Here is a 23,047-nt window from a genome sequence, read left to right as displayed (position 1 = left end):
GACAAACATTTATTCAGACAGGGCATAAAGTCCAGTCAAGCATGATTTCTCAATAAACAGTTTCATCTGTTGAGATATCAAACTCCATCTATCCACAAACACATGGCCTTCCATAAGGCCTACAGAGAGGACTTACAAAGAATATAATGCTTGGAACATAAGAGATATCATACTTGGGAACATGAAGGGAAACAGGGGCTGATGTGGCTGTGCTTTTAATAGTACATAATCTCTGTCGAAGTTCGCAACTAAAATTTTAATACATTTGTAAAGTCTTGTCTATAAAAAAAGAAAACATTGAAACAGTCAGGGCTGAAGTAAAATGGAAAACTAAATGCATATAACATGTACAAGTTAAAGTGTTTGTTTAGCAGCATTAACAAATCATATAACAAAAGAAGTGCTCTATTTTTGGCACATATTGTCAATTCCTCATATTGCTACTTAACAATCGTCCCATTGATTGCTGTTGTTGCTGTTAATAAACAGGAGTAGGTTGCAACTAATAGATACTGAGAAATGTTTGACTTGGCTGCAGGTGCGCACATTTGACACTGAAATCAACCACGGAAAAATAATATCCTACTGTGAATGTTTATCCATGGGTCTCACATACAACATTGATTGATGAGACAAGCTTTACTTTTGTTTTTCTCTTTTCTTCCAAGTGTAGTATGTTAAGAGCCATGTTAGGTGTTTGAACATTTACATGGGACAGTACAGAGTGAATTAAAATCAAATAAAGTAGTGACTTAAAAAAACAAGGGACAGAATGCCATAAACAAATGACAATGGACAGAGATCTAAGTTTGAAAATAAATACTTTTTTTCCCCTCTCCGTAAAAAAAAGAACAAACTGAAAAACATTGGTTTGTCTTTTTTTGTCCAAGGTAGCTAGTCCAATTCTCACCGAGCGGCACTGAGAAATGAATGGACGATATTCTTGTTTAATGGGCATGCAGTCCACAGGAAAACAGGCCCCTGATAAAATCCCGCTGAGCAGTATCCATTCAGTTGTCGGTTGCTGGGTTAAAGAGGGTAACGCTGACATCCATGGGACAGAGTGCTCAGGGAACCCTTCAGCCTGACTGGACCACCTGCTCTCCATCTCCCTCTCTTCATCCCTCGCTCTGTCTAACTCGCTTTAAGCCACATAGTTGTATTGGTTGGGGTTCTCCTTGTCGCGCTCCATGTAATCTCTGTCAATGAGAGACTCTATTCTCTTCTTTAGGTCAGCAGGCTGTTGAGAAAGTGAGTGTCAGCAAACAGAAAATCTCAAAATTACAGTCCACTCTGAAGTGCTTGGAAATGTACTTGGATCATACATGAGTTTTCCTAAAGCCTCGTAGCTAACAAGGCACTTTCTCTCAGCCACCAAGTCACACAGCAAACTGGTCTCAGAGCATTTCATATTATTCTGTAGATATAGCCGAGACACTCCATTTGGTATGATATGTTTTGTTTGGTAACAAGACAGATGGTTACTTAAGGCAAAAACAAAAGGAGGTTGGTTGGGGTGGAAGGGTCTCCGGGGACATCATCGGACGGGGCCACAGTGTCCACAGGGGGCTAGGGTCAGTCTGTTATATCTGGTGTAATAATCCTGTCTTATGTGGTGTCCTGCATGAATTTAAGTATGCTCCCTCTAATTCCCTCCCTCTCCTCTCTGAGGATCTGAGCCCTAGGACCATGCCTCAGGACTACCTGTCCTGATGACTCCTGGCTCTCCCCAGTCCACCTGGTCGTGCTGCTACTCCAGTTTAAACTGTTCTGCCTACAGCTATGGAACCCTGACCTGTTCACCAGACGTGCTACCTTGTCCTGGACCTGCTTTTTTAAAATTCTCTCTCCCTCTACCACACCTGCTGTCTCGACCTCTGAATGACCCTACTGGTCATCTATGAACAGCTTGAAGAACAATCTGGCCTTCATGGCCATGTTCTATCTTCACCCGGCACAGCCAGAAGAGGACTGGCCACCCCTCAAAGCCTGGTTCCTCTCTAGGTGTCTTCCTAGGTTCCTGCCTTTTTAGGAAGTCTTTCCTAGCCACCGTGCTTCTACATCTGCATTGCTTGCTGTTTTTGGTTTTAAGCTGGGTTTCTGTTTTAACTAACCCTTCCTCTAGTGGTTAGAGCGTTGGACTAGGAACCTAAAGGTTGCAAGATCGAATTCCCGAGCTGACAAGGTAAAAATCTGTCGTTCTGCCCCTGAACAAGGTAGTTAACCCACTGTTCCTAGGCCGTCATTGAAAATAAGAATTTGTTTTTTACTGACATGCCTAGTTAAATAAAGGTAAAAATGCTAACTCCTAAACGTATCCCTAACCCAGCTGACATTAGTGAGCTAGCTAACCTTAGCCACATAGATATATTTAGTGAGCTAGCTAACCTTAGCCACATAGATATATTTAGTGAGCGAGCTAACCTTAGCCACATAGATATATTTAGTGAGCGAGCTAACCTTAGCCACATAGATATATTTAGTGAGCTAGCTAACCTTAGTCACATAGATATATTTAGTGAGCTAGCTAACCTTAGCCACATAGATATATTTAGTGAGCTAGCTAACCTTAGCCACATAGATATATTTAGTGAGCGAGCTAACCTTAGCCACATAGATATATTTCAAAAATATCATACGTTTCGCAAATTCTTAACATATATTTTGAATTGTAATTCGTAACATACCATAAGAAATGGGTAATGGACATCCACAAATAATAAATACCATACAAAACGTAACATAGAATACTAAATGGATTGTTAGATTTGCATACTGAATACAAAATGCTCTGAGACCAGGTTATGAACAGGGACCGGAGTAACAATTGCAAAATGTATGTTGGAAGGTCAGTCTGTGTAAATAAAGTACCACGTTCCCTACAATCCTTTCGGAAAACTTCCCCCCGAGTGAGTAATCTTCTTGCACACAGGGTCATGTGTTTCACACGTTTGTTCTTCATTCACTCACCTTGACAGGGAACTTGAGTTGGTTGTACACTTCCGACACCAAGAGGTTATGGCTCAGAGTCTTCCTCATCTTCATGATCCTGACGATGGCGGCATCGATCTGATACTGCCGGTCCTGGTAGACTCGTTCCGTGGTGCTGGCTTGCTCCTCCACCTACCAAGAACAATCCACCAAATGAGTGGCTAATAACCCCCCCACCCATTTTCCTTTTATTTATAGATAGACAGTACAGATAGAATCAAATTGGTGAGATTGATGAAGTAGCTCAGTTAGTAGGGCATGGCACTGGCAACGCCAGGATAGTGGGTTCAATTCCCGGGACCACCTAAAAGTAAAATGTATACAGTTGAAGTCAAAAGTTTACATACACTTAATTAAGTTGGAGTCATTAAAACACATTTTTCAACTACTCCACAAATTTCTTGTTAACAAACTATAGTTTTGGCAAGTCGGTTAGGATATCTGCTTTGTGCATTACATAAGTAATTTTTCCAACAATTGTTTACAGACAGATTATTTCACTTATAATTCACTGTATCACAATTCCAGTGAGTCAGAAGTTTACATACTCTAAGTTGACTGTGCCTTTAAACAGCTTGGAAAATTCCAGAACATGTCATGGCTTTAGAAGCTTCCGATAGGCTAATTGACATCATTTGAGTCAATGGGAGGAGTACCTGTGGATGAATTTCAAGGCCTATCTTCAAACTCAGTGCCTCTTTGCTTGACATCGTGGGAAAATCAAAAGAAAAATCAGCCAAGACCTCAAACAAAATTGTAGATCTCCACAAGTCTGGTTCCTCCTTGGGCGCAATTACCAAATGCCTGAAGGTACCACGTTCATCTGTACAAACAATAGTATGCAAGTATAAACACCATGAGACCACGCAGCCGACATTCCACTCAGGAAGGAGATGGGTCTCCTAGAGATTAATATACTTTGGTGCAGAAAGTGCAAATCAATCCCAGAACAGCAGCAAAGGACCTTGTGAAGATGCTGGAGGAAACAGGTACAAAAGTATCTATATCCACAGTAAAACAAGTCCTATATTGACATAACCTGAAAGGCCGCTCAACAACGGAGAAGCTCCAAAACCGCCATAAAAAGCCAGAGTACGGTTTGCAACTGCACATGGGGACTAAGGTCGTACTTTTTGGAGAAATGTCCTCTGGTCTGATGAAACAAAAATATAACTGTTTGGCCATAATGACCATTGTTATGTTTGGAGGGAAAGGGGGGAGGCTTGCAAGCCAAAGAAAACCATCCCAACTGTGAAGCACGGCGTGGCAGCATCATGGTGTGGGGATGCTTTACTGCAGGAGGGACTGGTGCACTTCACAAAATAGATGATATCATCATGATGGAAAATTATGTGGACACTATTGAAGCACCATTTCAAGACATCAGTCAGGAAGGTAAAGCTTGGTCACAAATGGGTCTTCCAAATGGACAACGACCCCAAGCATACTTCCAAAGTTGTGGCAAAATGGCTTAAGGACAACAAAGTCAAGGTATTGGAGTGGCAATCACAAAGCCCTGACCTCAATCCTATAGAAAATGTGTGTGCAGAACTGAAAAAGCATGTGTGAGAAAGGAGGCCTACAAACCTGACTCAGTTCCACCAGCTCTGTCAGGAGGAATAGGCCAAAATTCACCCAACTTATTGTGGGAAGCTTGTGGATGGCTACTTTTGAACATTTGACCCAAGTTAAACAATTTAAAGGCAATGCTGTCAAATACTAATTGAGTGTATGTAAACCTTTGACCCACTGGGAATGTGACGAAATAAATAAAATCTAAAATAAATAATTCTCTCTATTCTGGCATTTCACATTCTTAAAATAAAGTGGTGTTCTTAACTGACCTAAGACAGGGCATTTTTACTGGGATTAAATGTATTTTGCTCAGGTGTATGTAAACTTCTGACTTCAACCGTACATGACTAAGTGGCTTAGGAAAAAAAAGTCTGCTAAATGGCATATTATTATTATTACAACATAGTGGAGAGTAGCAGACTTGAACACCCGCCTGCCTCTAAGGGGCAATGCATAGTTCAGAAACGTTAGTGCTAGAACTAGACTGGACTGAGACTCACATTCCCATCTAAATAGCATTGGTACATATTCATTATGCACTAAAACGAACCTGTCCAATAAAAACATGACAAATATTTCCTCCTAATGACTACAGCCCTGCTGAGAAAGAAAGAGAATATACCGTTTCTTTCATCTGGATCTGATTGATCTTGATCCTGAAGAGTTTGTGTTTGAAGTCATCGTTACACGAGAACTTGTCTCCGTCCTCCACGTCTTTGCTTTTGGGGACTTTATGGATGACGCGCGCCTTGCCACACGCCAACGACTGCAGGGTCCGCCGCAGCTCGCCATCCTCTGCACACACATCTCACTTTAGGTCAACGCAAACTCAAACCAAAAAGACTGGGCAAAAGCTTGTGTTTCAATCAAATAGAAAAGATGATAGTGATAATAATTGATACAGTTTAAGCAACATGTCTGAAAATGTCTCAAGAGGACTGCTATATTGGATCCATTAGGATTTGTGTCATGACTGAGTACATTGTGATCATACAGACCTATTCCTGTAGCTAGCTTGATCTCCTCTAAGGTGAATTCCTCTCCTTCATTGAACATGAGCAGCACTAGTGTCTGAAACAGGGATACCTGAAGCTCCTTTTTGCCCTGTTTGTGGAAAAGGAAATGTTATCACAATGAATTTCTGCCTAACATACTAGATTCATAAAAATTACTATCTACTGTACCTCTTTAAATTCAGCTTTTAAAACACAATGGCCTAATGTCGACTGCCACTGTAGCTTTCTGCCACTGTGCTTGCCGAGGTAAAACGTCTTGAAAATCTCCTGCAGCCGCACCATCTGGCCAAGAAAGAGTGTTAAAATAATCACAGACAATGACTATGGTTTTGTCCCAAATTGCACCTTATTCCCTATATAGTTCCCTGGTCAAAAGTACTGCACTATAAAAAAAGGGAACAGGGTGTGACATAAACCAAATGTATTACATAGCAGGTCATAAAATAACAGAGCCTGGAGGGTTTGATATTTGCACTAACCTCTGGGAGCAGATGGACCTCCATTGGCACGTAGGTGGGCCAGTATCCCATGGTGAGGATGTTCACTGTCAGCTCAATGTTACCAGGGAGGTTTTGACACTATGTAATAGGAAAAGGGAGAAACAAACCAACCAATCAATGGTGTCTAATGAGACACATCTAGGCTAATAATTCTAAAGTTAGTTGTGAAAATATTGCCACAACAACAAGTTGCAAAGACATAATTATTATTCTAATATTTTTTTTTTTTACATATGGACAGCTGACTGCGTAACGTCTTTGATACTGTTGTCCTAAAACAGAGAAGGACAAAAGCATGTGTACCTGTTTGAACTGCACCATGATGTCCTTGGAAAGCTCCATGTCCTTGAACATGCCTTCCAGCTTGCTGGTGAATGCCGCTCCACATTCTAAAGAAAGGACCAAGGTTACGAGTCCCTAGTCTCATTCTGTGTCACATGCTTCATAGTTGTTGGTCAAAGTTCTATGTGTACAGTTAATAGTAGTAGCTAGTGATGGGGGGATTGATATAGTTACATACTGCAATATTATATTGATACTTTGACTCAAAAGTATTTTTGTAATAAAATAATACATAAACACATATATACAGCATATACTGATATATATTAATCACATACACCTACCTTGACATTTTGTTACGTTAGTCTTATTCTAAAATGTATTGAAATTGTTTTCCCCCCTCCATCAATCTACACACACTAGCCCATAATGACAAAGCAAAAACAGGTTTTTGAAATCGTGGCAAATGTATAAATAAAAAAAACTGATATTACATTTGCATACAGTTGAAATCAGAAGTTTACATACACTTACGTTGAAGTCATTAAAACTCGTTTTTCAACCACCCCACAAATTTCTTGTTAACGAACTATAGTTTTGGCAAGTCGGTTAGGACATCTATTTTGTGCATGACACAAGTCATTTTTCCAAAAATAGTTTACAGATTATTTCACTTATAATTCACTGTATCACAATTCCAGTGGGTCAGAAGTTTACATACACTAAATTGATTGTGCCTTTAAACAGCTTGGAAAATTCCAGAAAATTAGGTCATGGCTTTCGAAGCTTCTGATAATGGCTAATTGACATCACTGGCTAATTGACATCATTTGAGTCAATTGGAGGTGTACCTGTGGATGGATGTATTTCAAGGCCTACCTTCAAAACTCAGTGCCTCTTTGCTTGATATCATGGGAAAATCAAAAGAAATTAGCCAAAACCTCAGAATAATTTATTTGTAGACCTCCAAAAGTCTGGTTCATCCTTGGGAGCAATTTCCAAACGCCTGAAGGTACCACGTTTATCTGTACAAATAATAGTACGAAAGTATAAACACCATGGGACCACGCAGCCGTCATACTACTCAGGAAGAAGACACGTTCTGTCTCCTAGAGACAAACGTAATTTGGTGCGAAAAGTGCAAATCAATCCCAGAACAACAGCAAAGGACCTTGTGAAGATGCTGGAGGAAACAGGTACAAAAGTATCTATATCCACAGTAAAACAAGTCCTATATCGACATAACCTGAAAGGCCGCACCATCGCAACCATGAAGCACGGGGGTGGCAGCATCATGTTGTGGGGGTACTTTGCTGCAGAAGGGAATGGTACACTTCACAAAATTCTTCCAAATGGACAATGACCCCAAATATACTTCCAAAGTTGTGGCAAAATGGCTTAAGGACAACAAAGTCCAGGTATTGGATTGGCCATCACAAAGCCCTGACCTCAATTCTATAGAACATTTTAGGCCAGAACTAAAAAAGTGTGTGCGAGCAAGGAGTTCTACAAACCTGACTCAGTTCCACCAGCTCTGTCCGGAGGAATGGGCCAAAATTCAACCAATTTATTATTGTGGGAAGCTTGTGGAAGGCCACCCGAAATGTTTGACCCAAGTTAAACAATTTAAAAGGCAATGCTACCAAACACTAATTGAGTGTATGTAAACTTCTGACCCACTGGGAATGTGATGAAAGAAATTAAAGCTGAAATAAATCATTCTCTCTACTATTATTCTGACATTTCACATTCTTAAAATAAAGTGGTGATCCTAACTGACCTAAGACAGGGAATTTTTACTGGGATTAAATGTCAGGAGTTTTGTATATGTAAACTTCTGACTTCAACTGTAAGTATTCAGATCCTTTACTTTGTTGAAGCACCTTTGGCAGCGATTACAGCCTCAAGTCTTATTGGGTATGCCGCTACAAGCTTGGCACACCTGTATTTGGGGAGTTTCTACCATTCTTCTCTGCAGATCCTCTCAAGCTCTGGTCAAAATGGATGGGGAACATCATTGCACAGCTATTTTTAGGTCTCCAGAGATGTTCGATTGGGTTCAAGTCAGGGCTCTGGCTGGGCTACTCAAGGACATTTAAAGACTTGCCCCGAAGCCACTCCTGCGTTGTCTTGGCTGTGTGCTTAGGGTCATTGTCCTGTTGGAAGGTGAACCGTCACCCCAGTCGGAGGTCCTGAGAGCTCTGGAGTAGGTTTTCATCAAGGATCTCTCTGTACTTTGCTCCATTCATCTTTGCCTCGATCCTGACTAGTCTGCCAGTCTCTGCCGCTGAAAAACATCCCCACAGCATGATGCTGCCACCACCATGCTTCACCGTAGGGATGGTACTGGCCAGGTGATGACTGGTGCCTGGTTTCCTCTAGACGCAATGCTTGGCATTCAGGCCAAAGTGTTCAATCTTGGTTTCATCAGACCAGAGAATCTTGTTTCTCATGGTTTGAGAGGCCTTTCGGTGCCTTTTGGCCAACTCCAAGCGGGCTGTCATGTGCCTTTTACTGAGGAGTGGCTTCCATCTGGCCACTCCACCATAAAGGCCTGATTGGTGCTGCAGAGATGGTTGTCCTTCTGGAAGGTTCTTCTATTTCCAGAGTTCATCTGTGGAGCTCTGTCAGAGTGACAATCGGGTTCTTGGTCACCTCCCTGACCAAGGCCCTTCTCCCCCGATGGCTCAGTTTGGCCGGACGGCCAGCTCTAAGAGTCTTGGTGGTTCCAAACTTCTTCCATTTAAGACTGTGTTCTTGGCGACTTTCAATACTGCAGAAATGTTTTGGTACCCTTCCCCAGATCTGTGCCGAGACACTGTCTCGGAGCTCTACGGACAATTCCTTCAACCTCTTGGCTTGGTTTTGGCTCTGACATGCACTGTTAACTGTGGGACCTCATATAGACAGGTGTGTGCCTTTCCAAACATCAAGGATGAATGGAAACAGGATGGTCAGGAGCTCAATTTTAATCCTCATAGCAAAGGGTCTGAATTCTTATGTAAATAAGGTATTTCTGTTTTTATAAGTGGAAAAAATAACCTGTTTTCGCTTAGTCCAAATACATTTTAGAATAATCAAACTGTATTTGTCACATGCGCTGAATACCATAAAATGCTTACTTCCAAGCCCTTAACCAACAAAGCAGTTAAGAAAATAGTTAATAATAATTATTATTATTATTAAAATAGTTAAAAAAATATTTACTGAATAAATTAAAGTTGAAAAAAAATAATGTTACAATAAAATAACAATAATGAGGCTATATACAGGGTGTACCGGTACCGAGTCAATGTGGTGGGTACAGGTTAGTCGAGGTAATTTGTACATGCAGGTAGGGGTAAAGTAACAAAAAGTGGTAAAACCGAAGGGGTCTGAATACTTTCCAAGTGCACGCACACACATACACGTCAAAAGTTTTAACACACCTACTCGTTCAAGGGTTTTTCTTTATTTGTACTATTTTCTACATTGTAGAATAATAGTGAAGATATCAAAACTGTAAAATAACACATAGAATCATGTAAACTGTAAAAAAAGTGTTAAATCTAAATATATTTTATATTTGAGAGTCTTCAAAGTAGCCACCCTTTGCCTTGATGGCAGCTTTGCACTCTTGGCATTCTCTCAACCAACTTCATGAGGTAGTCACATGGAATGCATTTCAATTAATAGGTGGGCCTTGTGAAAAGTTCATTGGTGGAATTTCTTTCCTTAACAGGTTTGAGCCAATCAGTTGTGTTGTGACAAGGTAGGGGGGTATACAAAATATAACCCTATTTGGTAAAAGACAAAATCCATATTATAGCAAGAACAGCTCAAATAAGCAAAGAACGACAGTCCATCATTACTTGAAGACATGATGGTCAGTCAATCTGGAAAATGTCAAGAACATTGAAAGTTTCTTCCAGTGCAGTCGCAAAAACCATCAAGCGCTATGATGAAACTGGCTCTCATGAGGACCGCCACAGGAAACAAAGACCCGGAGTTACCTCTGCTGCAGAGGATAAGTTCATTAGAGTTACCAGCCTCAGAAACTGCAGCCCAAATAAATGCTTCACAGATTTCAAGTAACAGACACATCTCAACATAAACTGTTCAGAGGAGACTGCGTGAATCAGGCCTTCATGGTCGAATTGCTGCAAAGAAGCCACTACTAAAAGACACCAACAAGAAGAAGAGACTTGCTTGGAACGGTGGAAATCCATCCTTTGGTCTGATTAGTCCAAATTTGAGAATTTTGGTTCCAACCGCCGTGTCTTTGTGAGATGCAGAGTAGGTAAACGGATGATCTCTGCATGTGTGGTTCCCACTGTGAAGCATGAAGGTGTGATGGTGTTTGTTGGTGACACTGTCTGATATATTTAGAATTCAAGACACACTTAACCAGAATGGCTACCACAGCATTCTGCAGTGATACTCCATCCCATCTGGTTTGCGCTTAGTGGGACTATCAATTGTTTTTCAACAGGACAATGACCCAACACACCTCCAGGCTGTGTAAGGGCTATTTGACCAAGAAGGAGAGTGATGGAGTGCTGCATCAGATGACCTGGCCTCCACAATCACCTGACATCAAAACAATTGAGATGGTTTGGGATGAGATGGACCTCAGAGAGAAGGAAAAGCAGCCAACAGGTGCTCAGCATGTGGGAACTCCTTCAAGACTGTTGGAAAAGCATTCCAGGTGAAGCTGGTTGAGAGAATGCCAAGAGTGTGCAAAGCTGTCATCAAGGCAAAGGGTGGCTATTTGAAGAATCTCAAATATAAAATATATTTTGTTTCGTTTAACACTTTTTTGGTTACTACATGATTCCATGTGTTATTTCATAGATTTGATGTCTTTACTACAATTTAATAAATAGTAAAAATAAAGAAAAACCCTTGAATGAGTAGGTGTGTCCAAACCTTTGACTTGTACTGTATATAGTTTTTAAATAGTGAGCCAACATGTTTCCAGGACTTATATTTATATGACTGATCAAAACTAATCTTCTCATACTCTCTCTTATGTCTCTCTGCCGCAAGTAAATTGAACCTGTTGCATGGGGTGGAAAACACCAGAGCATCAGTTTTTACACGCTGAAATTGCAAACTAACGTGTGTTTGGCACTACCGCCGCCGTACCGCCAGCCGAAGATAGAACCCATATAGTGAGCAATATGTTTGGAACATCAAATCGCAATACATGTAGAATCGTGAGAATTGCAATACATATCGTATCGGCACCTAAGTATTGTGATATCATTCCCAGTCCTAGTGGTGGATTCTGATGTAGACAGTGGTGGGGGATTGTGTGTGGAATTGTTCTAAAATACTATTTGAAATATTTAAAATTATTTTGAGCGTTTGATTGAGCTTGCCTGAAGTGTCGGATGGGTGGGGTAGGTTGAGCACCTTTCCACTGCCTCAGTCAATCAAGCACAGCCATTTTATGGAAAATGTATACTATTTGAACCCAGGTCTGATGGGGACCCACTGACCATGTTTCAGTTTCGACAGCATGGACTTCTCGGCATCCACGGAGGCACTCTTTCCCACCAGCAACCTCTTGGCCAGATCTTTCTTGTAGAAGGCCTCAAAAACGTCTTTTCCTATTCAAGAATTCAAAAGGTGAGGATGAAGTTAAAGTACAAAGACAGACTTCTAAGAGACCTGTCAAAGAGGAAAGTTAAAAGGACCTGGAAGTAGATGATGGTTTGGCGAAATATGTTGAGACCACCTGACCATATATGAATATGTTGGGACCACATGACCATATATGAATATGTTGGGACCACATGACCATATATGAATATGTTGGGACCACATGACCATATATGAATATGTTGGGACCACATGACCATATATGAATATGTTGGGACCACATGACCATATATGAATATGTTGGGACCACATGACCATAAATGAATATGTTGGGACCACATGACCATAAATGAATATGTTGGGACCACATTACCATAAATGAATCGGAAGATGATCATGATCTTGTCCAACATCTTCTCCAGCTCCTCGTCCGTGGCCTCCTTGTTCCCCGCCCTCAGCTTCCAATCCACGTGTTTTGCTACAAAATACAACCATGTGTTGTTTTATTTACATTTTTGTAGTTTACTTGTAAAAAAAAAAATGGAATAGAATTTTTGCTTAATAGCTTTATTCTGAAGCTTTAAACTGATGGGAGCATAATGCACACAAACGTCTATGAACGAAGACAATTTGAAAAGATGAGTTCTCTTTCAGTCAGTTCACTCGTTGTAGTGCTATCGTTATCATGTTTCCCATAGCGATCATCATGAGATACAAACCAATGAGCTCAGCAGGTTTGTTTGTCCTCTTGTTGATGAAGGTCTCGAAGGCTTCCTTCATGGCATTGACAAACTTCTCATTCTTCATGAAACAGATGTGGATGATGTGGTCCACCTTGTCCTTGAAGTCCAGCAGCTCCTGTACCATGGTCTTGTCCTTCTCAGGGTTAATGACCATCGTACTTCCAAAGGCCTGTGTGATGTTGGTAGAGGTGTCAAGGGTTGCTTTAGGTTATATACTATACAAATGAATGATCCAAATCTCCAGCTGTTTTGTACTTGGAAGGAAGTATCCCCACACCTTCAAAAAGTGAATTAGTAAGAGTAAATTACAGATTCTGACTTTGTTTTCAAGCATACCTTGATGTACTCGATCCAGTGTTGTAGGAGGACTAGCACGCCCCCTCTCACCCGACTGAAGAGCTGATAGAGAAGACACAAGTCCTGGATTCTGTTCTCATCTAGCAGGTGATTCAAGCCTGGAGATGGAAAATAGTAGTTTAGTTTAAGGTATTTAGTGACAATTTACTTCATGTAACTAAACAAAAAACAGTCCATATCTTTTTATTTTATTTTTACATTTGATGTTCTCATCATGTGATGAATGTCATCCATTGTAAGCAAACAAATGCCCCAGTGTGGTAAGTCTGTAGTCTCTGATATATACCTTTCTGCAGTGTTGCAGTGAGATGTTCACCCAGTAGTTGCTTTTCCACAGTGGCAATGAGAGGTTTTCTGAAAAAAGAATGCGGGAGAGGGAGGAAATGAGGAGTCAAATCTCTCTTTTTTTCATCCTTTATATTTAGACAGGTAGACCCCGTTGAGACCGGTGCCAAGGCAGCAGCAAATCAAAAATTAATTACGTCAAATGTGGAACTGAAAACAGATGACACCAATACTGATGGACTCTTGGAAGACGAACCCCTTGTATTCTAACAAAGAATACTCACTGTGTGCTCTGGTCTAGATACGTGATGACTCTGTCTGCTTCCTCCTCTAAGCGTTTGTTGACGTGATGGAGATAATCTGGGACCTGACGAGATATTCAAGAAGTGATCAGATTAAACCATCAAGTAGCTGCTAAATCATTTGGGATACGAAGTCAAAAGCAACCTATCCTTACAGGGTCAGACAAACGTCTAGTGCCATGTAAAACCACTCCACATATCACATATTTTCTTTACCAGAAATAACTGTAAGATGACTCAAGACTCTAAATGCTAGCCATGTCCCAGATCGGTTTGTGCTGTATAGCCAAACAATACATTTTACTGTCAAACATGACGATCACTGGAGTTGGCAAAAGAGCAAGAACAGACCTTGCCAATTTCTATGATCATTGTCAAGTTTTGGCAGTACAATGTCATGTTTGGCTATACAGCACAAACAGATTTGGAACCAGGCTATCAAAATGTGGCCTCCAGTCAGACTCAAAATATTCTAATTTATGATGACATAGGGCTCTGAGGTCTGGAGTAGACAGTCAGTGGTGTTGCACTGCCCAGGGGGATAAATCACCTCTCTCTCCTGCATCAGCCTCTGTCCCTCAGCGGCATACAGACGATTAGTCTCCTCCAAAAAGCGCTGTTCAAAGGAGTCCTGATAAATCTGTCAGGAGGAGGGAGAACATTGGGTGTCATTAAAGCCATTTCTTAAGTGGGGGAGGTGATAGTGCATCAACTCAAATCCCGACACGGGTGTTGTTGATCGCTAATAACACAGCTGACAAACACCCCATGATGTCTTACAGAGCAGAGTTGGAGATTCGGTATTTATTAGGATCCACATTAGCTGCTGCAAAAAGCATCAGCTACTCTTCCTGGGGTCCACATGAAACATGACATAATACAGAACATTATTAGTCAAGGATTGAACTGCATACATTTATATCACACACAGCCTACAAATGAGTACATAACCTACCGGTCAAAAGTTTTAGAACACCTTCTCATTCATGGGTTTTTTTAATGTTTACTATTTTCTACATTGTAGAATAATAGTGAAGACATCAAGACTATGAAATAACACATACGGAATCATGTAGTAACCAAAGGAATGGAAGAGCTGTCATCAAGGCAAAGGGTGGCTATTTGAAGAATCTCAAATATATTTTGATTTGTTTAACACTTTTTTGGTTACTACATGATTCCATGTGTTATTTCATAGTTTCAATGTCTTCACCACTGTAGAAAAGAGTAAAAAAGAAAAGAAAAACCCTTGAATGCATAGGTGTTCTAAAACGTTTAACCGGTTGTGTAGGTCTAATACATCAGTCAGAATTGCATGGCCGTGTCTCTTCACAGTCCCCTTTGTGCAATAACGTGTTCTTTTATCCGTTTTTTTAAAACGGGTTATTTTGATAGCTTGAGTTACCTGGGCTGTCAGAGTTCCATGTAATCATGGCTCTATTTAATACTGTGCATTTCCCAGCCTCTGTTCTGGAACTTGGGACTGTGAAGAGACCTCTGGTTACATGTCTTGTGTTGTACCGATGCCTGTCCGAACTGTGTGCCAACTGCTTGAACAGACAGTTCGGTACCTTCAACACATCAATACCTCTCACAAAGACCAATAGTGATGCAGTCAATCTTTCCTTAACTTTGAGCCAGGAGGGACTGACATGCATGTTACTGACACTTTCCGTCTGTGTACATCTAAGTGCGATACGTTCCGCTTTGTTCTGGACCAACTGCAATTGTCCTATGTCTTTCTTTGCCTTACATGACCACACAGCTGGGCAGTAGTCCAAGACCATGGTGCTTGCCTACGGAGCTGTGAGGGGAACGGCACCTCAGTACCTCCAGGCTCTGATCAGGCCCTACACCCAAACAAGGGCACTGCGTTCATCCACCTCTGGCCTGCTCGCCTCCCTACCACTGAGGAAGTACAGTTCCCGCTCAGCCCAGTCAAAACTGTTCGCTGCTCTGGCCCCCCAATGGTGGAACAAACTCCCTCACGACGCCAGGACAGCGGAGTCAATCACCACCTTCCGGAGACACCTGAAACCCCACCTCTTTAAGGAATACCTAGGATAGGATAAAGTAATCCCCCCTTAAAAGATTTAGATGCACTATTGTAAAGTGGCTGTTCCACTGGATGTCATAAGGTGAATGCACCAATTTGTAAGTCGCTCTGGATAAGAGCGTCTGCTAAATGACTTAAATGTAAATGTAGTCCAGTCTGGTCGACACGGATGTCAAGAAGGCAGAAATCATGGACAAACCTTTCCCATTTTAGCAACCATTAAGTATGTTTTGACCATAAAAGCTTGCCATCTAGGGTTACACCCAGCAGATTAGTCTCCTCAACTTGCTCAATAGCCACATTATTCAATAATAGATCTAAACGAGGTTTAGCGTTGAGCGAGTGATTTGTCCCAAAAAGATGCTTTTAGTTTGAGATATTTAGCACCATCCTATTGCCAGTTACCTATTCTAAAACTGACTGGAGCTCTATGTTAAGTGTCTCATTTATTTTACGGTTGCAGCCGATACGCATAGTGTTGAGTCGTCAGCATACATAGACACACAGGCTTTATTCCAGGTCAGTGGAAGGTTAGTTGTAAAAACAGAAAACAATAACAGCCCTAGCCGGCTACCCTGCGGTACACCACACTCAATTGAAATTGCATTAGAGGCTTACATTAACAAAAATCCTTTGTTCTATTAGATAGGTAACTCTTAATCCATAATAAAAGGCAGAGGATGCAAATCCATAACATCAACCTTTTTTCAACAATAGATTATGATCAATAACATCAAAAGCTGAACTGAAGTCTAACAAAACAGCTCCCACATTCTTACTATACATGTCTTTCAGCCAATCATTAGTAATTTGTGTCAGTGCCGAGCATGCTGAAAGTTGTTCATTTGTTTTCTGTAAAATAACTTTGTATTTGTTTGCTAAGCGCTTTTGGTTGGCTGTTTGAACCATTAAAGAGTGCTCTGCTATTCTTGGGTAGCAAGAATAGCCTCCCTCCCTTCATTTAAAAAAAAGAACAACCTTTATTTAACTAGGCAAGTCAGTTAAGAACAAATTCTTATTTTCAATAACAGCCTAGGTTAACAGCCTATTTTCTTTTAAATTCTCATCCACACCCACTTTGTGGAACTCAAAACTATAGTGATTTTCTTTCGTTATTTGGTCTATTATGCATGAATATGAAGGCTCAGAATTTCTTGTTTGCATGCAAGTGTGCTAATCATCACCAAAAAAGTTGAAGTGGTTGGCAATATCAAAGGGATACCATAGTGCAGGATCAACCCCTATCCACCCTGCACATCTGGAAGAAATGGATAGCTACAAGAAACAGCTTTCATATACCTGTCCAATCCTTTCTGATCTAAACAAATGCTTAGGGGGTAGGGCAGGGGTTCCCAAATGTTTTTGGCCCAGGACCCCATTTTGATATCTGAAAATTCTCACGACCCAAACCATGTGAAAACAATGTAATCAACAGCCAATGTTTATTTTTTATGGGGCTTTGTCAGTCAATGTAAAACCATTCTAACAGTAAATCTGATAGTCTTCAACTCACCATCACATACTTTTAATGTGGGGCTATGACAGTCAATTGCAAATTATTCAGACATAATCTCTCTTATCTCACCACCACTAATGAGATGGATGTGCTTGATGCATGTCGCGTCGGAATTTTTCAGTCAGGGGGCATGGTCGACAGGGCGCACCTCATCTCTGCTGTCACATCCAACCTGGGTCGATATTTGTTTTTTTAATGCAGTTGAGAGCACCGAATCCAGCTTCATACAGATATGAGCTGGTGAAAGGTAGCTTACCATGAGTTTTAATGTGCTTTCAAGACAACTGGGAACTGAAAAATATGAGGTCAAATCATGACGTTAGTGATCATCTAGGTCGGAAAGTCTATAAAAAGAGGCCTGAGTTCCCGACTAGGAATTCTGAGTTGGATGACCATTAAAAATTATTTTTCCCAGTCTGAGCTCATTTCTTTCCGAGTTCCCAGTTGTCTTGAATGCACTGAAGTCAGAGATTTCCGAGTTGTTTTGAACGAGACATTAATTCTCAAAGGGAGACGGCAGGGCATTCCCTTTGAGTCAGGAACCAAAACCCCTCTGTAGTGACCCGTGAATGCGTTGTCTGCTGCATTCAAGCACATGACAGCTCGATCAACTTTTCGATTTCACTTACCGGCATGTCAACTGAGCTAGGATCACAGTCAAATGGATTGGGAAATAGGCACCAAACTGCTCTTCCAATGAGAAAAATATTTCCAATACTCCCTCTCTATAACCACCAAACCTCAGTGTGAAATAGAACATTGTCATGCTCTGATCCCATATTTCCACAGTTTTGTGAACACGTGTGCCTACAGTGGATGTGATTTGATGTAGTTTACAATCAAAGTTACCTGCTGCCATATACAGTATCTCAGAGTTCTGTGCTCAGCTCTTTTGCCGCCAGCTTTTTTCGGTGTATCATACAATGTGTCCATATGGCAGAGGAAAACACATTCATAACTAGAGTGCAGAGGCCTGCCCGCCATACTGTAGATGGAGCCCCATCTGTGCAAAAGCCCACCATTCGATCCCAACATCCGCTATGCTGTTTCATGCTCAGGAATTGTGGGACAGAACAATATGTCCTCATGAATAGCATCCCCGACAAAAGTCAACGCATGGGCATCTTGGCCCTCACGCCCATTTGGAAAGCTTAAGCTGGGGAGCTTGAATCAGTCAGACTTTCCTCTTGATTGCTAGCAATAGCATAAATTCTTTGTTTACCAGTTATCCGACATAGGTAATGATAAGAGTTTCTGTGCCTCCCCACACATTTTTATCACCATATCAACTGCTGCCGAAAATATAAAAGTCTCTGCAATAGTGTGCGTCGCGGTCCTAGCCTTTCACCATGGGAATGATTCAAGTGTTTCATGAGCTGAAATAAAAGATACCCAAAAATGTTCCATACACACTAAAGGCTTACTTCTCTAAAATATTTGTTTACATCAGCATGGTCATTACACAGGTGCACCTTGTGCGGGGGACAATAAAAGGCCACTCAAATGTGCAGGTCACACAACACAATGCCAAAGAAATCTCAAGTTGAGGGAGTGTGCAATTGGCATGCTGACTGCAGGAATGTCCACCAGAGCTGTTGCCAGACAATTTAATGTTAATTTATTTTCCACAAGCTGTCTCCAACATCGTTTTAGAGAATTTGGCAGTATGTCCAACCGGCCTCACGACCCCAGACCACGTGTAGCCATACCAGCCCTAGACCTCCATGTACGGCTTCTTCACCTGCGGGATCGTCTGAGACCAGCCACGCAGACAGCTGATGAAGCTGAGGAGTATTTCTGTCTGTAATAAAGTGTTTGTGTGTGGAAAAACTAATCCTGGCTCCCAAGTGGGTGGGCCTCTACCCTACCAGGCCCACCCAAGGCTGCGCCCCTGCCCAGTCATGTAAAATCCATTGATTAGGGCCTAATTTATTTATTTAAATTGAATGATTTCCTTATATGAACTGTAAATAAAATTATTGAAATGGTTGCGTTTAAATTTTTGGTATATATTTTTTTCCTTCAGGACTTTGGAAATTCTCCTGTGACCCTATTTTCATCAGATGACCCCTTGTTTGGGAACCACTGGGGTAGGGGCTAAGGGTTGATTAACTGGGCGAATAGGACAAGAAATCCACTGAGTAGGCTTTCCCATGCCCTGTGTGAAGGGGCGTAGCCATACCTGCAGGTCAGAAAGCATGCTCAATAGGCTCCGCAGCAGGCTACGGTCGACGGTCTCGCCGCTGCGCTCCCTCTCGATGAGCAGCAGGATTCCGTCGATGGTCTTGCTCTGGACCTTCATGTCGCTGATAATGTAAAACCTAAACAACTCCAGGCCCATGTCCCTGAAGGGAAGAGGGGTGATATTAATATGAACCAAAGCCAATTACTATTGACAGAACACAGTTAGAAATTGAACAATGTTTTCTACAAAATTTTGATTTGAGGGAGAGAAACTCACCAGACTGATGGGAGCATTGAATTTTGTAAAACATAGGTGCGGTCCAAGAACAAAAATATACTTCTAATCATGATCTGTAAAAGAGGAAAGAAATCCTTTATAGGAAATGATTTGAATGAGATTGAATCAAATGACATCCTAATCAAGGACAGTCCTAGACATACCATTTGTCTGCAGTGATCTTGCCAACACTTGTCTATTTTCTTCAGGAAGAGTGTACTGTCCAGTGCATCCGTGAGCACTGAGTCAAGGATGTAGCAGGTTTCATATGCATAACAACACAAAGCAGCAGCAGTGTCCTTTCAGTACACGCGATTAAAAGGACATGCATTCAATATCAACCTTTATAAAGAACATGATTTCAGTTTCTGTAGTTCAAATGACAAAAGCTATCCCCTAGTAAATACTTGAACAAAATAATTCGACTTATGAAAGCCTACATTGAGTGATCAAGGATTGAGCAGTTTCTAAACATATACTGAACCATCTTTCTAGTACCATCTATTTACACACACAGAAAAAGATATTCTCTGAATTGATCGATTTGTGCCTTGATGTGGTCTTCACACACAACCTGTAGTTGTTTGTAGAGCTTGGCTGATATCTTATGGGAGCAGAGGTTCTCCACAGCCTAAAACAACAAACAGAAAGGAGAGTGCTTAAAGAGTTTATTACATTTCAGGGATAAAACACTGATTATCTATGCATGTAATATCCTACAGAAGACACCGCCACCAAGTAATCTAAACATCCCATAACTCAACACCGCTATTAAACAGTGCAGACATATCACACAAATGATTGTCAAGCTCTTTCGCAAGATACTGGCCTAGAGACATGAAGAAAAAAATAGCTTGTTTGTTAAGACTGTGTTTAGCTTACTGACTGCGAAATCATAGGTTTGAATAAGAAGTCAAGGTCACAGGGGAGGAGGGCTTCCCATCTGTGGCCAATCATCATAATAACCACAACCACAGAGTAGTGTTCATTAGGGCAGGGAGCATAAAACATTTTGCATTGGTCAATGAAAACAAGCACTTCTTATTGGACAAGTCCAGGTTTGGTGCCAAATTCCATGTTATTTTTAATCGTCATTGTTATTTGTTAGTCACTGTGTATTTATTCTGTGTCACTATTTCTATTTATTATCTTTAACTCTGCATTGTTGAAAAACAACCCGTAAGTAAGCATTGCACTGTTAGTCTACAAAGCATGTGACAAATAAAATATTATGTGAACATGACCCAGGGCTGTTCTGAAGGGAAATGAGGCATGTGCAGCATTTTGAGGTACCTGGTAGAGCTCCTCAAGATTGTACTTGATTGAAATGCTGTTCTGAATGGCCTCGACCGCCTCCTTTAGCTTTTGCCAGGTCTCGTGTGTGTAGTTCTCTGGTAATTTGGGCTTTTCTGTGAAGAAAATGAAAGAGACAGGGAAGCAGTTTGAGAACAGTAATTCTCTGGTGTGTCATTCTTTTATCTGTACCAGTTTTTTTTTTGTGTGTGTGTTTTTTTATACACATAATCAGTCTAACATCTAAAAAAAAAATATTCAGACAAATGAGCTGCATCATGTCAGGCATTTAAATAGTAGTGTACCAAATAGTAGTGTGCATTTTATAACTAAGCAATAATGCCCGAGGGGGTGTGGCATATGGCCACTGGCTAAGTGCTGTTCTTACGCGCAACGCGGCGTGCCTGGATACTGCCCTTAGCCGTGGTATATTGGCCATATACCACAAACCCCCGAGGTGCCTTATTGCGATTAGAAAGTGGTTACCGGTGTAATTAGAGCAGTAAAAATAAATGTTTTGTCATATCCGTGGTATACGGTTTGATATACCATGGCTGTCAGCATTCAGGGTTCGAATCACCTATTTTACAATGACACATATTCAACTGTAAAATTGCATCGATTAGCCAGACTAAAGCACATTTTTTAGGCAAAGCCAAGTAATTAACAATTTTAAAAGAAACGTTCACTATAAGGGACAAATGGGATTACAGCCAGCAATTCCTTGCATCCATCCATCACTAGAATGTTTTGAATATCACACTACCTTTGAAGTTCTTGATGACTAGTTTCTTTGCAGCGCCAGGTTTGCTGTTGGAGAAGGTAGTGGAGCCTGCCGTTTTCGTCAGCCCGTTTGCATGGTGCCCAACACCCCCAGCCAAAAAAACTGTTTTCATCTTGTTAGAAGAACACGATGCAGACGACTCCTCGGCCATTTTCACATCCAGTCCAATGAAATCTACTGAATCTTCGAACCTCAACTTCTTCTGAATGTGTTGCGAAGTGGAGGAGCAGGAGGAAGATGAATAATTTGTGGTTTTAGGAGATGAAGAGATTGAATCAATGTCTTCCCTCTCAGAACTGTTTATTTTCCTCTTCTTCGAAGACGTGATACTGCTGTCGTTATTTACATCTGAAGCTGCTGGTCTAGCCTCTTGGGTTGGCGGTGGGGGATTAGGGGAAGGTAAACCTATTGGAAACATGAAAAAATGAATACAAATTCTAATAGCTATAGCCAGTCTACTAATCATAAACCTCCAGATGTGCCGTGGGTTAACAAGTCGCGATTCCAAGGTTTATCTTGCTATATTCCAACCGAGTCGTCCGGTCTTTTACAAGTATCTAGCTAAGAAAGAGACAATACATTGCAAACTACAGCCCCATTTGGACCAGCTCAATGACTTGGACCCTCTCACTGTTCTTGTTATTTCTGCTGGCAGAAGAAAGATGGTTGATTACTGCTTCCTATTGCTTGGCCTCTCTTTAATATCCACGTTGTGGAGCGGTAGTTAGTTTTGTCGGCATCCAATAGAGACTTATTTCTAGCCGAAATATGTAATGTATCAAGTGTTAAATTGCCATAACACCTGGGAAGTTCAATATCAAAACGTACCTTCTACAAGCGATTCCATGACCTACCGGAAGTGCTTTACCCACATGTTACTGCTGCAAAAGTGGTTTCCACTAGTTAGCACAGCCATAAAATAAAATAATAAAATGTATGCTTTTAATCTTAATTTAAGGTTAGAGTTAGGCATAAGGTTAGCAGTGGGGTTATGGTTAGGTTTAAAATAATACATTTCAGAAGATAAATTGTAGAAATGGGCGGGGTTTAGGACTTTGTGTCTGTAGTAACTAATGACGACCTGCAAAAGCGGCTATGCTACTTAGCAAGCTTTATTTAGCTGTACAACTGTCATGTACCGCAAGATGGCGCCAGAGATGGTGTAAATGAATTTCCATTTTATTAGGCAAGTCAGTTATGAGCAAATTCTTATTTTCAATGATGGCCTAGGAACAGTGAGTTCCTAGCCTTGTTCAGAGGCAGAACGACATTTTTACCTTGTCAGCTCGGGGATTCGATC

At 41.1% G+C, this 23,047-nt stretch overlaps 1 protein-coding gene across 2 annotated transcripts; it reads right to left on the bottom strand.

Moving 5' to 3' along the window:
- Nucleotides 1-199: 199 nt before the first annotated feature.
- On the bottom strand, nt 200-22,655 carry LOC118380159 (cullin-4B-like). 2 transcript variants are annotated; one of them, XM_052511980.1, is made up of 21 exons: nt 22,576-22,655; nt 21,730-22,152; nt 20,964-21,079; nt 20,198-20,301; nt 19,835-19,904; nt 19,671-19,744; nt 19,392-19,554; nt 14,188-14,277; nt 13,620-13,702; nt 13,337-13,404; nt 13,030-13,148; nt 12,670-12,862; nt 12,324-12,428; nt 11,848-11,958; nt 6,386-6,471; nt 6,062-6,160; nt 5,751-5,864; nt 5,565-5,670; nt 5,189-5,361; nt 2,971-3,123; nt 200-1,240 (listed from the first exon to the last, which is right to left on the bottom strand). In XM_052511980.1, exons 1-21 carry the CDS (start codon nt 22,592-22,594, stop codon nt 1,145-1,147), a joined length of 2,565 nt encoding a protein of 854 aa, XP_052367940.1. In that variant the 5' UTR covers nt 22,595-22,655; the 3' UTR covers nt 200-1,144. The 2 variants fall into 2 exon arrangements, with proteins under 2 accessions (XP_052367940.1, XP_052367931.1); XM_052511971.1 differs by lacking the exon at nt 22,576-22,655 and having other exon boundaries at nt 21,730-22,561.
- Nucleotides 22,656-23,047: the final 392 nt, after the last annotated feature.

This window comes from Oncorhynchus keta, chromosome 4 (assembly GCF_023373465.1).
Source record: "Oncorhynchus keta strain PuntledgeMale-10-30-2019 chromosome 4, Oket_V2, whole genome shotgun sequence".
Lineage (NCBI taxonomy): Eukaryota > Metazoa > Chordata > Actinopteri > Salmoniformes > Salmonidae > Oncorhynchus > Oncorhynchus keta.
The sequence above is the reverse complement of the archived record's forward strand: the minus strand, read 5'-3'. Positions and strand labels throughout refer to the sequence as shown.

Coding starts and splice junctions, on each gene's coding strand:
- LOC118380159 (XM_052511971.1), bottom strand. CDS start 22,213: ATGATTAGTAGACTGGCTATAGCTATTAGAATTTGTATTCATTTTTTC. Junction 13,405..13,619: donor TATCTAGACCAGAGCACACA/GTGAGTATTCTT, acceptor TTCTTTTTTCAG/AAAACCTCTCATTGCCACTG. Junction 13,149..13,336: donor CACTGCAACACTGCAGAAAG/GTATATATCAGA, acceptor TTCCATCTCCAG/GCTTGAATCACCTGCTAGAT.